We start from the raw sequence: 15,878 nt of genomic DNA on the forward strand, positions 1-15,878 counted from the left end.
AAACAAAATAGTAAAAAAGGTAGAGATAAGTATTTCGTATTTCTCTTTCTTCCACTGTATTTAATATGTTCAAGTAGACTATGCTATATTTGTTTTGCTTTTCTGTTATATTTATGATTTAAAGGTTATTATAATCAGCATTTCCAAAGTTTGACACATGGTTGTAATTATAAGTTAACTAAATCTCCTTTCCATAGCTATAAGTTTCTATGTAAAAAGTATTTTCATTACAGTTGGTTATAAGTCTGAAAATATAAAGTCAAAGGTGGAGACTTGGTTCAGTGGTTCAGAATACTTGCTGCCCTTGCAGAGAACCTGAGTTCAATTACCAAACATCTCAGGCTATTGTTAAGGCTCCTGGTTCCTCACGATAAACAGATAGATGGTAAAGCCCAATTATTGAAGACAACACCTATATATCTCATTGAACAAGGAGAAGTTGAACTGGGAGAGGGATGGAAGAGGGGTAGGGGAAGGAATATAGGGAGGGGCAACTAACACTAAAAGTCATTTCAGCGGTCAAAGAGAATGCAACTTAGTTTTTAATAGAACCATCCCTACACACACACACACACACACACACACACACACACACACACACACACACAAAAGAAACATAAATGGAGTTACCATAAACAGGGAGACAATGCCTCAAACATCTCAGGCTATTGTCAAGGCTCCTGGTTCCTCACCATAAACTGATGGTAAAGCCCAATTATTGAAGACAACACCTATATATCTCATTGAACATGGAGAAGTGAACTGGTGCCTAACTAGAGCCTCTTGCACCCTACTGACTGGTGTCCATCAAACTGGAAGGTATCCTGCATCCTACTAGTGGGAAAAGGGAGCCATCAACCTAGCTAAAACCCTGCAATCTAAAACAGTGGCCTGTCGGCAAGAGATGCTGGTGTAATGGTGGCACAAACAGTGGTAGAAGTCGCCAGCCCCTCTCTGACTGGACTTGAGGCGCACTCGATAAGATGGAACCCATGCCTGACGCTGTTGGGGTGGCCAAGAACCCAAATAGGACGAGAAAGGCCATGAACCTAGGGAAAAACCAAATACTACTGTTCTGCTAAAGGACACACCAATGAGTCCTAACGCCATTCTGCTATCCTCATAGATCAGTGCCTCGTTCATCCATTATCAGAGAAGTTTCCTCTTGCAGTAAACGTAAACACAAAGAGTAGTGGTTTCGGTAGGGCATTTGGACTTTTGTTATTAGGTTGGGGGGTGTTCTGTTTTTATGTTTTTGGTATGTATGTGTTTCTTTTGGGTTTGAGGAAATTGTGTATTTTTCCCTTTTGTTTGCCTATTCCTTTTTTTTTTTTAATAAAGAGAGATAAAGAAATGGCATAGAGTTTGGTGGATTGGGAGGAGATGGGGAAGATCTGGGAGGAATTGAGGGAAAAGAAAAATATGAACCAAATATATTGTAAAAGAAAATTCCAACTTAAAAAGATTTATTTTAAGGGGCTTATGAGAGTCTCTAATCTATAAATAAAAAACATTCAGAATGAAGAAGAAACTTTCTCAGACAAAAACTGTAAGAATTTTTTTTTCTTTTTTTTCGGAGCTGGGGATTGCTAGTCAAGCGCTCTACCACTGAGCTAAATCCCCAACCCCAAGAATTTTTATACTAGTAGATTTGCACTAGAAAACTTTTTAGAAGTTCTACAAGCAGAAGAAATATGCCATATAGAAACAAATAGGATAAACATATAACTTTTTAAAAAGGAACTAATGATATAATGAAAACATGAATTATTATCTTTTCAGATTATAACCACAGCATCAGATTCATGTGCAATGTTTTAAAATGGGAATTCATGAGTTATTCACCTGAGTACAACTGCCAGAATCTCAGAACTCTTAAGGTTAACAGATTTCCAAGGTGGCTCTGATGTTAGCTAAAATTAGGAAGGCTGGAGGGATGGCTCAGTGGTTAAGAGCACTGACTGCTCTTCCAGAGGTCCTGAGTTCAATTCCCAGCAACCACATGGTGGCTCACAACCACCTGTAATGGGATCCCATGCCCTCTTCTGGCATGCAAGCATACATGCAGGGAGAATGTTGTATACATAATAAATAAATAAATCTTTAAAATTTGAAATCCTATAATACCACTCCTTTTCTTCAAATCACAGTCTAAGACCTACAAACATTTATTATTATTATTATTATTATTATTATTATTATTATATAACTTGTGTTTTGTTCTATCAAATTTGAGAGATCTTTTAGCCATGAGGTAGTATTTTCCTAATTTCAATATAAATCAAACATACATTTCCAGTATGATTTTAAAAGAATTTATAACTTATATGGTACCATTTTCCAAAGACTTATAAATCAAGATTTCAATAGTAACAAAATCCCATAGTAATAATATGTTTCTATCTCAAACTTTATCACTTCTAACCCAGGTAAATCCAAACTTACTTCATTTTCTAGTTTGCTAGCATTTGAAGCTTTCTCTAGCAGCTCCTCTTGAATTAGCTGAAACTGACTAGTTCTGTGTGCCATGTTAACCTTCAAGTCAGAGTTCTCAGCTTCTATCTGTACCAGCTTAGCACGCAGTTCTTCTATTCCAGTGGCAAGTCGTTGCTTCTCTCTTTCATACTGTTTGTTCACTGTCTGCTGACCTTGATCCTTTATGCTTTCTGAAATTAAAAATATTGCTCTTACTAAAAGTTCAGGAATCAAAAATCAACTTAAATGGTTGAAAGATTTAATAATAAAGTTTAGTTTATAATATAAACTAAGATAGTTTATATTTTATTTGGTTTATATTTAGTTTATAATATAAACTAGGATATGCAAATTAGTAGGTGTAATATATAAAAAAAACTTTAGGACAAAAACCATATGACCATCTCAATTAATGCACAAAAGGCCTTGAATAAAGTTCAATATTCTTTCATAATAAAAAAACCTGGGGGCTGGAGAGATGGCTCAGCGGTTAGAGCACTGACTGCTCTCCCAGAGGTCCTGAGTTCAATTCCCGGCAACCACATGGTGGCTCACAACCATCTGTAATGGGATCTGATGCTCTCTTCTGGTGTGTCTGAAAACAGCTACAGTGTACTCTTACGCATAAAATAAATAAATCTAAAAAAAAAAAAAAAGCCTGAAGAAACTAGGCATAGAAGGACTATATATTACCATAATAAAAGCTGTATACAACAAAACTTTTGGCCACTATTATACTAAAGGGGAGAAAATGAAGAACATTTCAATCCAAAACCTGGAATGAGACAAGAGGGACCACTGTCTTAACAGTGCTTCAAGTCTTAGCTGGAGCAATAAGACAAGAAAAAACAAACAAATAAACAAACAGAAATGGGGATGGGAAGATACAGAGAGTAAAGAAGTAAGTTAAATCATCCCAATTTGCAGACAACATGATCTAATATTTAAAGTACCTAGAAGTGACTAAGGTGATAAAATACTTCTATAATGAAAATTTTAAGAGACAGTAGAAAGAAACTGAAAAGAATATTAGTTGGAAAGATCTCCTATGCTCATTGATTAGCAGAATTAACATTGTGAAAATGACCATAGTACTCAAAGCAAACTACAGATTCAATTCAATAATATCAATCAAAATTCCAATGATTTTTTCAGAATTAAAAAACGAGTTTCACCATTATATGGAATCATAAATGATCACAAATAACTAAGGCCATGCTTAGCAGGAAGAATACAAGAGGTATCACAACACTTGATCTCATTTACATTACAGACCTGTAGTGTTAAAACCAGCATGGTATTACTGAGCATGGTATCCCACACCTTTACTTCTAGAACCTGGGAAGCAGAAGCAGATGGATCTAGTAAGCACAAGGCCAGCATGGTCTACATACACAGATCCTGTCTCCAAAAAAAAAAAAAAAAAAAAAAAAAAAAAAAGACAACAACAGAAAAGTAATGGCAAACGGCAAAGTACTGGCACAAGAGCATTAGTACTAGGCAGACCAATGGAGTAGAGAACCCACAAAGACGCCCACACAGATATAGCACTTAATTTTTGATGAGTGTCAAAAATGCACATTAGAAAAAAGAATATGTTAAGAAAATGTGCAAGGAAAAGTGGATTTCTATAAGGAGAAAAATGAATTAGATCCCTATCCTTTATCCTGTATAACAATTCAAGATGAACAAATACCTTGATGTAAAATCTGAAATTCTAAAGTTATCTGAGGAAAATATTGTAAAACACTTCAAGATATAGGCAAGGATTTTAAGAACTCCAATTGCAGAGATAATAGTCATAAGAATTGATAAATGAGATTAGTATGAAATTTAAGTTTCTGCATGGTAAATCAATCATCAGAATAAAATGTGTATTGCACTGTCTGCCAGTTACAGGTCAAACATGTGAATATCTACAATATTAAATAATAGTAAAAATTAAACAACAAAACTCTAATCAATAAATGAGCTAATGAAGTGGATAGAATGCTTAACAAAAAAAATACAAACAAAAATGGCCAATAATGGCTTGAAAATGAATTCAACATATTAAGCCATCAAGGGAATGCATATTAAATTTGCCTAGAGAGCCCACCCCACACTAGTAGAATGGCTAATATCAAGAACAAATGACAATATGAAGTCATTATGGACATCAAAATAGATGTTTTTCTTAAGAAAAGTTGTATATGTGTGCATGCATATGTGCCACAGAATGCATGTGAACAGAGGACACCTTTCTAGAATCAGTCCTCTCCTCACTGTGTGACCCTGGTACTGAACACAGATGGTCACACTTGGTGGCAAGCACCTTCACCCACTAAGCCAACTTGCCAAACCTAGAAGTTTTCAAACCTTTACAATCAACATACTGTAGCTAGACCACTCTATGTACAAGAGACAACACCACACACAGAACACTTGCACATCCATTCTGTGTAGTAATAAACATGGATGTCACAGAATAGGCACAGAGTGGCATTACGTCCTTTTCTGGAAAGTGGGTACAAATGAAGATGATAATGTTAAATGAAATAAGCCAAACTCAGAAAGACAAGAACCATGTTTTTTCTTCTAATATGTACAACTCAGATTTCGATTATAAATGTTTGTGACAGTACAGAACACACATGTGTAAATCACAGAAATTAGAATAAGGGAGTGAAGAGGGCATGTTAATGGAATGCATGAGCTGAGGAAGTGTAAGAGGGACAGGAGGAACTAGCCAGAGGTGCAGGGAGCACAGGGAGGAACTGGGAGAGTAGAGCAATTAAAACAAAGTATTATGACAAAGCCATCTTGGTTACATTGTCAGTTCAAGGCCAGCCTCAGTTTTAAAACAGTGTATTTTTTTTTCCTATTTGCTTGTAGGGGAGGAAGATTGGGCTAGAATGGTTCCTTGCTGACAGACCTAAAACAACACACAAGCCAACAATCACATATATTTGAAGGTTTTAATACTACTCTTTCAATAATTGCTACAAGAAAATACTGAAACTCATCAGGTATGAAGAAAATGTAAAACTAAAACTATAAACCTAGTATGACTGATATTTTAAAAGACAGAGAGAGAGGCTGGACAGACTGTTCAGCAGCTAAGAGGTCTTACAGCACGCCTGCCAGGCAACTCCTAATGCTTGTAATCCAGCCCCAATCAGATATGCTCTAATGGCTTCTGTAGTCAACTGCACTCATATGCACAAACTTCTGCAGAATGAGATGCAGATCTCTGAATTCAAGCCTAGACTGGTCTACATAGCAAGTCCCAGGCCAGCCAGGCCTACATAAAGCCTTGGGCTGAATAACAACTACTAAAAAAATAAATAAGAAAATTACATAAAATATGTTCCCTGACTACTACTGATTTAAAGATATTTTGAAAATCTCTGAATACTAAGCAAAATAAGTCAGACTTAGAAACACAAAGCCCAAGATTCAATCACTAAAGAAGGAATTTGTTAAACTGTATAAAATGATAGTACGACATAAAAACTAGAAGAATGCAAAGTACTACTTAAAGAAAAGTTTATCCCCTTAAGTACTTATATCTGAAAAGAACAGCTTTCACTTTTAAGAGAATTTAATAAAGGGCTGGGAATACAGTTCAGTCCCTGGCTCAATCCCCAGCACTGAAAAGCAACAACAGAAAATTAAAACTAAAGAAAACTGAAAAGGACTATAAAGGAGCCTGATAAAAATGTTACATGTTTCAGCTATGGTGATGGTAACAACTGTATAAACATACTTAAAAACAAACATGCAAGCCAACTGCATGCAAGCAAATATAGATATAGATATAGATATAGATATAGAGATAGAGATAGAGATAGAGATAGAGATAGAGATAGAGATAGAGATAGAGATAGAGATAGAGATAGAGATCTGTGGGGTTTTTTTTTAAGACAGGGTTATACTGTGTAGTTCTGACTGCCCTTGGACTATGTACACCAGGCTGTCACTGAATTCACAGAGATCACCTGCCTCTGCCTCTGCCTCTGCCTCTGCCTCTGCCTCTGCCTCCGAGGTGCTGGAATTACAGGTGTGTGCTCCATGCTCAGCAACCCAGCTGCATATTTGAAAGACGTACACCACTGGATAAATTCTGTTGCAGCAATATTATTTTTTAAACAATGCAAAGTCTAAGAACTACACAATAATTCTTGTCTTTACAAACCGTAAGTATTAATAGGAGACTAAATGTTTTCAATATTATCAATTAATAATCTTTTCCTTTAAATGCTATCAACAAAAGCTAATTGTCATTTATTAAAGTAATTCAATGTAATAAACTCACCAGCTAGTTTTACAGGTTCTGTTTCTAAAGTGTTTACTCTGCTACATTCTCGACTGTCATAAGCAACAATGCTATGAGACAACTGGTTCACAGTCAGATTTGCATGAAGCTTTTGAATTTCAGCCTCTTTTATTGCAAGCTTAATCCTAGCACAAAAGAAAAGAAGCCAGGAAGTTATTGCTTAAGATTCTTTTTTTAATTTTTTTTCTTTCTTTCTTTCTTTCTCTCTTTCTCTCTTTCTTTCTTTCTTTCTTCCTTTCTTTCTTTCTCCCTCCCTCCCTCCTCCCTCCCCCCTCCCCCTCTCTCTCTCTCTCTCTCTCTCTCTCTCTCTTTCTTTCTTTCTTTCTTTCTTTTTTAAGACAGTGTTTCTCTGTAGCCCTTGTCCTGGAACTTGCTCTGTAGACCAGTCTGGCCTTGAACTTGGAGATCTGTTTGGCCTGCCCCCCCCAAATTCTGGGATTAAAGGCATGCATCACCATGCCCTAGCTAAGACATGAAGGTTCTCACAATCCACTAACTGGACTATAAACTGCTTCAGCCACTTTAAAAACATAATAAAAGCTAGTAAAATTGACTATGGGACCCATATGAGCTAGTAAAAGTCATATATGGGACTGGCAAAGGGTCAAAGGATTTACAACTTGTAAATTTTTTTAGAATAGATTTAAAACAACCACACACACAAAAAAAAAGAATCAATTTTAACTTGGGCAGCCAGTATTTTTATAAGATTCTCCGTAATTTCTTTTATTTGTTAAGCTAATTAACTAACCATCTTAATTTGAAGACCAACAAAACATTCTTTTTACTGTAACTTTAAAAACTGAAAAGTATACCTCAATTCAGAAATCACCAACTTATTTGCCTCACAGCAGCCAATGCATTTGTCCTTATTAGAAACACTATTCATCTGGTGCTTAGAAAGAGAGGACTTAAAGCCAACTATTTCTCTTTTTAACTGCAAGTATAAAAACAAACATTCATAACTTAAAGTACATATGTGATACAACTGTTTTCTTAATACTCAGCTCAAAAAACTATGAATTTTATGAAACAATCTAGCATTTATAAATAGAATATATAAGTATGTTTGAGTTATATAAATCAATATGAATACATTTCAAAACATAATAATTAAGGCAAATTATATTATGTACATAGTGTTTTCAATAACTCATTAAGCAGTCATTTTAGATGCATTTATACATAGCAATGTTTAAGATATGAATAGAATACATATAAATTTCAAAATATTACAGGATTTTAAAAAGTAGTTATGAGGGGTTGGGGATTTAGCTCAGTGGTAGAGCGCTTGCCTAGGAAGCTCAAGGCCCTGGGTTCGGTCCCCAGCTCCGAAAAAAAGAACCAAAAAAAAAAAAAAGTAGTTATGAAAAAGAACAAATGTCTAATAACTTGAAACAATAACCATCTCTGCTTTCTAGAAATTAAAAAAACTCACATTTCCAAATCAGACTTAACATTTATAAGACAAAGGATCAAACATGCATAGTAGCCACTTTTAGAGTCATATGTGAAATCATTCTTGACACTGAACACAAGTAAGGATTTCAATTTAAAATGTATTATATTTGTCTTAAAAGGAGAAAAATAGTATACTAAAATCTTGGTAAATCTAAGAAAAGCAGATAAAACAAAGGCAAGGAGCTTGGGACCTATTCCTGCTAATTGACCATTAGACTGGTATCCCCTGCACCCATGTCTTTTCACAGTGAAACAGCAGTATCAAATCTGATGATTTCCAAGCTCCTTTCAGCTTCACATTTCCATGACTGACAATACTTTAAAACTTGTTAGGCTGCCATGCAGTCTATCATCCATTACTAAGCGAAACAAACCGTGACATACATGTCTTAATTTCTCATTCTTACCTTATTTCATACCTGTCAATGTTCTTCATGTATCTAATCCCACTGACATACATGAATATTTAAAATTCTACACTATTTTAATAAGAATGTATAAAACTGTTCAACATTAGCAATCAAAAAAATAAGAATTAAACCCATTAATGAAACACCAGTTCACATAGACTATGATGGATACAGCAAGACATATAACAAATGTCAACAAGGATGCAGAGAAAGAATTATAAACATGATGACATAAATTTACTGTATTTCCAAGAAATTTTGCTAGTAGGTATCTATCCAAGAGAAATTAAAATGTGTTAACAAGAAGACTTCTATGCCAATATTCGCAGTAGCATTATTTATATAGACTAAAAGCGAAATAGCCCAAATGTTCACCAACTGGAGCTTCAATAAGACACTTGCTCACAAATGAATACCATTCAAAACTAAAAAGAAATAAAATACTAACATGTCTCAATGTGAATGACCCTCAAAATATGAAAACAGATACAAGGGGTTGGGGATTTAGCTCAGTGGTAGAGCGCTTCCCTAGCAAATGCAAGGCCCTGGGTTCGGTCCCCAGCTCCGAAAAAAAAGAAAAAAAAAAAAAAAAGAAAAAGAAAACAGATACAAGAAAATCCACATGCCATTATAACTTTATTTATATGAAATGTCAAGAAAAGACAAATTCATAGAAATACAAAGTATTATTGGTTTCACAGAGTGGGGTGCATTAAATTGTGAAGAGACATAAAGGATATTTCAGGTATAATAAAAATGTATAAGACTAGATTGTAGTGACTGCTCAATAGTACACTTTAAAGGAATGAATTTTCAACACATACATAATCCTTCAATGAAACTCTTCAAAAGTTCTGTGTAGTTCTTATATATGCATCTCAGAGAGTAAGAAAAGGTAAAAGAGGAGAAAGGTGAGTGTGAGGGACATAGGGACTCCACAAGAGAACTAGCTAAGCAAACAAGGACAAGAACAAAAGCTAGGAACGCAGCCACAGAATGATGCTCTGCAACAAGGCAGGTTCCTTCTGCACTGCAGTCAGGTTGCTACATTTCTTTTCAAACATACTTACTGGCATCTGGGATATCAGTTTTTCTAAACTCCTCAGTTCCACCCTTGAATTATCAATATCCTGCTGACATAACTCTAGTCGTTCATTCTGTGTTGCAACACGAACCTTCAATTCTCGATTTTCATTTATTAAAGAAAACTTTTCTCGTAATATTTCGTCTTTGTCCTCTAACTCACTCTCTAGCTTCAGAATACATTGTCTAGATTCAGTTAACTGTGACATGACTTCTGAGTTTTTCATTGCCATAATCCTTAATTTTTCTTTTCCACTGTAATGGTCTTCTTTTAACTCCCTATAAAGAAAAAAAGCATTAAAGTAAAATATGCACACATTTTTTAAAAATATTTATTTATTTTATGTATGTGAATAGACTGTCGCAGACTTCAGACACACCAGAAGAGGTTGTGAGACACCATGTGGTTGCTGGGAATTGAACTCAGGACCTCTAGAAGAACAGTCAGTGCTCTCAACCTCAGAGCCATCTCTCCAGCCCATACACACTTCAATATCACATTTTCAATAATCACATTTATATACTCTCACTTTAAACCAAGGACACAACAACAAAAAATAGTAAAAGAGAGGCCAATATCCTACACAAAAATAGCAAAAATCCTCAACAAAATGCCAGTACACCTAATACAGCCCATACTGAAGACTAGTCACAATGACCCAATGGCATTTATCCTAGGGACACAAGGATGGGAGGACAGGCATAGTAGCTCACATGTATCACCAGCAACCAAGAGATGAAGGCAAAACAACTATTCCAAGTTAGAGCAGAGTCTGAGCTATACAGCGCCTCTAGATTAGCCTGGGTGACAGTGTGAGAAAGAAAGGAGAAAGGATGGAAACAGCTAGGAGATGAGGAGTAAGCTCTGAGGTAAGCAGGGAACTATTGAGAGCTGTGTCCTGATTGTACGCATGCATTAAGCATCACTGTGGTTAAACGTCCTTAAAGCTGCAGTTGTATTCTTCTCACTCATGAGAAACTGAGGCGCCGGGGCACTTTCCTAACTGCCACACAGGCAAACTAACTAACAAAACACCGTACACTAAAAGGATCTCTACAACATTGTGGTTTTGGCAACTGCCCCTCTCATATTTGTGAACTTTCAAGAGGATTGGGGGAAGATCCTGTTCACCATGATCTGGCAGGGGAAAAAAGGTCACTACACCCACAAGAATATGCCATCCACTACAAAAATATCTGTAAGTGTCCACACAGAGAACCAAGAGCTCTTACCCTGCCACCTCAGGACAACCCACTGCACTCTCCTCTGGTGTGCATGCTCTGCTCTCCTCTGCTCTGCTCTCCTCTGCTCTGCTCTGCTCTGCTCTGCTCTCCTCTGCTCTGCTCTGCTCTGCTCTGCTCTGCTGTCCTCTGCTCTGCTCTGCTCTGCTCTGCTCTGCTCTGCTCTGCTCTGCTCTGCTCTGCTCTGCTCTGCTCTGCTCTGCTCTGCTCTCCTCTCCTCTCCTCTCCTCTGGTGTACATGTTCTGCTTTGCTTTGCTTTGCTAAGTAAACTTCTGCTTAAACTGTATGTCTCTAGACTGAATTTCCTCTGAGAACAAATGGCAAAGAAAAATATTTATGCCTGGCATGGTGCTGTGTGTCTTTAATCTCAGGAGGCAGAGTCAGGTAGATCTGAGGTCAACCTGATCTACAGAATAGGTTCCAGTATAGCCAGGGCTAAACAGAAAAACCCTGTCTTGAAAAGAAAAGTCTGAAAAAAAAATAAAAAGATAAGAATAAATAATTAAAACCAGGCAGAAATTACTGGGAATAGAGTTGCTGGCCTCTAAACCCATAATTTGGATGGCAGAAGCAGGCAGATCTCTGAGTTAAAGTCCACCCTGGTACACAAAGAGTTCCAGAACACCCAGGGCTGTTACACAGAGAAATCATCTTGGAAAAAGAAGGCAGGAGATTACTGAAATGGAGACAAGGAATCAATGGGACAAAGAATCGGTACTTTGAAAAGAGAAAAATGAAGGCTGGGAAGACAGCTCAGAAATTAAAGCCTCTGCTACTCTAGTATGGGGACTTAAGCTCCAATCCCAGCACCCATGTCAGGTGGCTCACAGCTATCTGTAACTCCAGCTCTAGATATCCAATGCCCTCTTCCAACCTCCAAAGACAATGTACTCACTAGCACAACACCTCACACCCAAAACAGACACATATACACATAATTTAAAATAAAATCTTTTCAAAAGTTATTTTATAAAATATAACACAAAATGTTAGTGGTCAAGCATTTTATCAGAGTATAATTAGTATGTTATAATTGATAGCATGAAGTCCTAGGAATTACTCTAGTAACTTTATCTCTCTATCAAAATACTGAATGTATCCACCTTAAGGAAAGTGTGCTATAATTATACAATTAGACAAAAGAATATTAATTGTTCTTCCCACCTTAAGTCTGAGATGGTAAAAATGGATTAATATTACCTTCTGAAAGTTGACCAAATTATTAGTTATGAAAAAAATTATTATATAGAGCACCAGAGTCAGAAGACCCAGTTAACACATTTAACCTAATTTAACTTTTTAATTCATTCATCATCATTATTAGTGTGTATGGGGTAGGAAGGGACAGAGACTGACAGAGACTGGGGACAGCATGTACCGCAGCACATATGTAAGTGTTGAAGGACAGCTACATGGAACTGGTTCTCTCCTTCTTCTTTTATGGGTGCCAGCAATCAAACTCAGATGGCGGATTTGTGCAGGAAGAGTCTTTATCTGTTAAGACACCTCACCAGTCCCTAATCTACCCTCTTTACTACGGAAAAATAATAATGGCTGCTCTTGGAGCCTGATTCATCTTTTATTAAAAAAAAAAAATTTTCATGAGTAATTTTCTTCCTATTTAAGCATCTTTAATAACTAGCTAATGTAATTACACTCTAAAAACATTTTGTCTGTATTGATCTGCATTATTCTATATTTACAAATGTGTTAGAATTAAGATGTCTTATATTAAAATTAGTTTTATACCTAGAAAATTTCAGTCACAAATCTTAAGCCTTCTAAATTACTAAAATGTCCATATTTACAATTTAAAAAAATGTGTTTTTCTACCAAATTCCTTCTATGAAACCACAATTACTCTTATACCTAAACCACACAAAGACCCAACAAAGAAAGAGAACTTCAGACCAATTTCCCTTATGAATATCGATGCAAAAATAAAATTCTGGCAAACCGAATCCAAGAGCACATCAAAACAATCATCCACCATGACCAAGTAGGTTTCATCCCAGGCATGCAGGGATGGTTTAATATACGGAAAACCATCAACGTGATCCATTATATAAACAAACTGAAAGAACAAAACCACATGATCATTTCATTAGATGCTGAGAAAGCATTTGACAAAATTCAACACCCCTTCATGATAAAAGTCCTGGAAAGAATAGGAATTCAAGGCCCATACCTAAACATAGTAAAAGCCATATACAGCAAACCAGTTGCTAACATTAAACTAAATGGAGAGAAACTTGAAGCAATCCCACTAAAATCAGGGACTAGACAAGGCTGCCCACTCTCTCCCTACTTATTCAATATAGTTCTTGAAGTTCTAGCCAGAGCAATCAGACAACAAAAGGAGGTCAAGGGGATACAGATCGGAAAAGAAGAAGTCAAAATATCACTATTTGCAGATGATATGATAGTATATTTAAGTGATCCCAAAAGTTCCACCAGAGAACTACTAAAGCTGATAAACAACTTCAGCCAAGTGGCTGGGTATAAAATTAACTCAAATAAATCAGTAGCCTTCCTCTACACAAAAGAGAAAGAAGCCGAGAAAGAAATTAGGGAAATGACACCCTTCATAATAGACCCAAATAATATAAAGTACCTCGGTGTGACTTTAACCAAGCAAGTAAAAGATCTGTTCAATAAGAACTTGAAGACTCTGAAGAAAGAAATTGAAGAAGACCTCAGAAGATGGAAAGATCTCCCATGCTCATGGATTGGCAGGATTAATATAGTAAAAATGGCCATTCTACCAAAAGCGATCTACAGATTCAATGCAATCCCCATCAAAATACCAATCCATTTCTTCAAAGAGTTAGACAGAACAATTTGCAAATTCATCTGGAATAACAAAAAACCCAGGATAGCTAAAACTATCCTCAACAATAAAAGGACTTCAGGGGGAATCACTATCCCTGAACTCAAGCAGTATTACAGAGCAATAGTGATAAAAAAAACTGCATGGTATTGGTACAGAGACAGACAGATAGACCAATGGAACAGAATTGAAGACCCAGAAATGAACCCACACACCTATGGGCACTTGATTTTTGACAAAGGAGCCAAAACCATCCAATGGAAAAAAGATAGTATTTTCAGCAAATGGTGCTGGTTCAACTGGAGGTCAACATGTAGAAGAATGCAGATCTATCCATGCTTATCACCCTGTACAAAGCTTAAGTCCAAGTGGATCAAGGACCTCCACATCAAACCAGATACACTCAAACTAATAGAAGAAAAACTAGGGCAGCATCTCGAACACATGGGCACTGGAAAAAATTTCCTGAACAAAACACCAATGGCTTATGCTCTAAGATCAAGAATCGACAAATGGGATCTCATAAAACTGCAAAGCTTCTGTAAGGCAAAGGACACTGTGGTTAGGACAAAACGGCAACCAACAGATTAGGAAAAGATCTTTACCAATCCTACAACAGATAGAGGTCTTATATCCAAAATATACAAAGAACTCAAGAAGTTAGACCTCAGGGAGACAAATAACCCTATTAAAAAATGGGGTTCAGAGCTAAACAAAGAATTTACAGCTGAGGAATGCCGAATGGCTGAGAAACACCTAAAGAAATGTTCAACATCTTTAGTCATAAGGGAAATGCAAATCAAAACAACCCTGAGATTTCACCTCACACCAGTGAGAATGGCTAAGATCAAAAACTCAGGTGACAGCAGATGCTGACGAGGATGTGGAGAAAGAGGAACACTCCTCCATTGTTGGTGGGATTGCAGACCAGTACAACCATTCTGGAAATCAGTCTGGAGGTTCCTCAGAAAATTGGACATTGAACTGCCTGAGGATCCAGCTATACCTCTCTTGGGCATATACCTAAAAGATGCCCCAACATATAAAAAAGACACGTGCTCCACTATGTTCATAGCAGCCTTATTTATAATAGCCAGAAGCTGGAAAGAACCCAGATGCCCTTCAACAGAGGAATGGATACAGAAAATGTGGTACATCTACACAATGGAATATTACTCAGCTATCAAAAACAATGACTTTATGAAATTCGTAGGCAAATGGTTGGAACTGGAAAATATCATCCTGAGTGAGGTAACCCAATCACAGAAAAACACACATGGTATGCACTCATTGATAAGTGGCTATCAGCCCAAATGCTTGAATTACCCTAGATGCCTAGAACAAATGAAACTCAAGACGGATGATCAAAATGTGAATGCTTCACTCCTTCTTTAAAAGGGGAATAAGAATACCCTTGACAGGGAATAGAGAGGCAAAGATTAAAACAGACACAGAAGGAACACCCATTCAGAGCCTGCCCCACATGTGGCCCATACATATACAGCCATCCAATTAGACAAGATGGATGAAGCAAAGAAGTGCAGGCCAACAGGAGCCGGATGTAGATCTCTCCTGAGAGACACAGCCAGAATACAGCAAACACAGAGGCAGATGCCAGCAGCAAACCACTGAACTGAGAACAGGACCCCCGTTGAAGGAATCAGAGAAAGAACTGGAAGAGCTTGAAGGGGCTAGAGACCCCTTAAGAACAACAATGCCAAGCAACCAGAGCTTCCAGGGACTAAGCCACTACCTAAAGACTATACATGGACTGACCCTGGACTCTGACCTCATAGGAAGCAATGAATATCCTAGTAAGATCACCAGTGGAAGGGGAAGCCCTGGGTCCTGCTAAGACTGAACCCCCAGTGAACTAGATTGTTTCGTGGAGGGCGGCAATGAGGGGAGGATGGGGAGGGGAACACCTATAAACAAGGGGAGGGGGAGGGATTAGGGGGATGTTTGCCCGGAAACCAGGAAAGGGAATAACACTCGAAATGTAAATAAGAAATACTCAAGTTAATAAAAAAAAAAATGTGTTTTTAAATGTTTCCTTTT

General features: G+C 36.9%; 1 protein-coding gene across 13 annotated transcripts in view; it reads right to left on the reverse strand.

Annotated features, from left to right (window-relative positions):
* Ccdc18 (coiled-coil domain containing 18) overlaps positions 1 to 15,878 on the reverse strand; it is a 105,857-nt gene that overhangs the window by 68,859 nt on the left and 21,120 nt on the right. For 12 of the 13 annotated variants that reach the window (XM_039092618.2, XM_039092613.2, XM_063273809.1 and 9 more), the window contains 4 exons: positions 9,735 to 10,026; positions 7,609 to 7,730; positions 6,773 to 6,918; positions 2,446 to 2,666 (listed from right to left, as the gene is read on the reverse strand). In XM_039092618.2, the coding sequence (XP_038948546.1) occupies positions 2,446 to 2,666; positions 6,773 to 6,918; positions 7,609 to 7,730; positions 9,735 to 10,026 (781 nt within the window). The remainder of the gene's footprint in view (positions 1 to 2,445; positions 2,667 to 6,772; positions 6,919 to 7,608; positions 7,731 to 9,734; positions 10,027 to 15,878) is intronic. The other variant, XM_039092614.2, reaches the window with a different exon arrangement.

This window comes from Rattus norvegicus, chromosome 14 (genome assembly GCF_036323735.1).
Source record: "Rattus norvegicus strain BN/NHsdMcwi chromosome 14, GRCr8, whole genome shotgun sequence".
NCBI classification, from domain to species: Eukaryota; Metazoa; Chordata; class Mammalia; order Rodentia; family Muridae; genus Rattus; species Rattus norvegicus.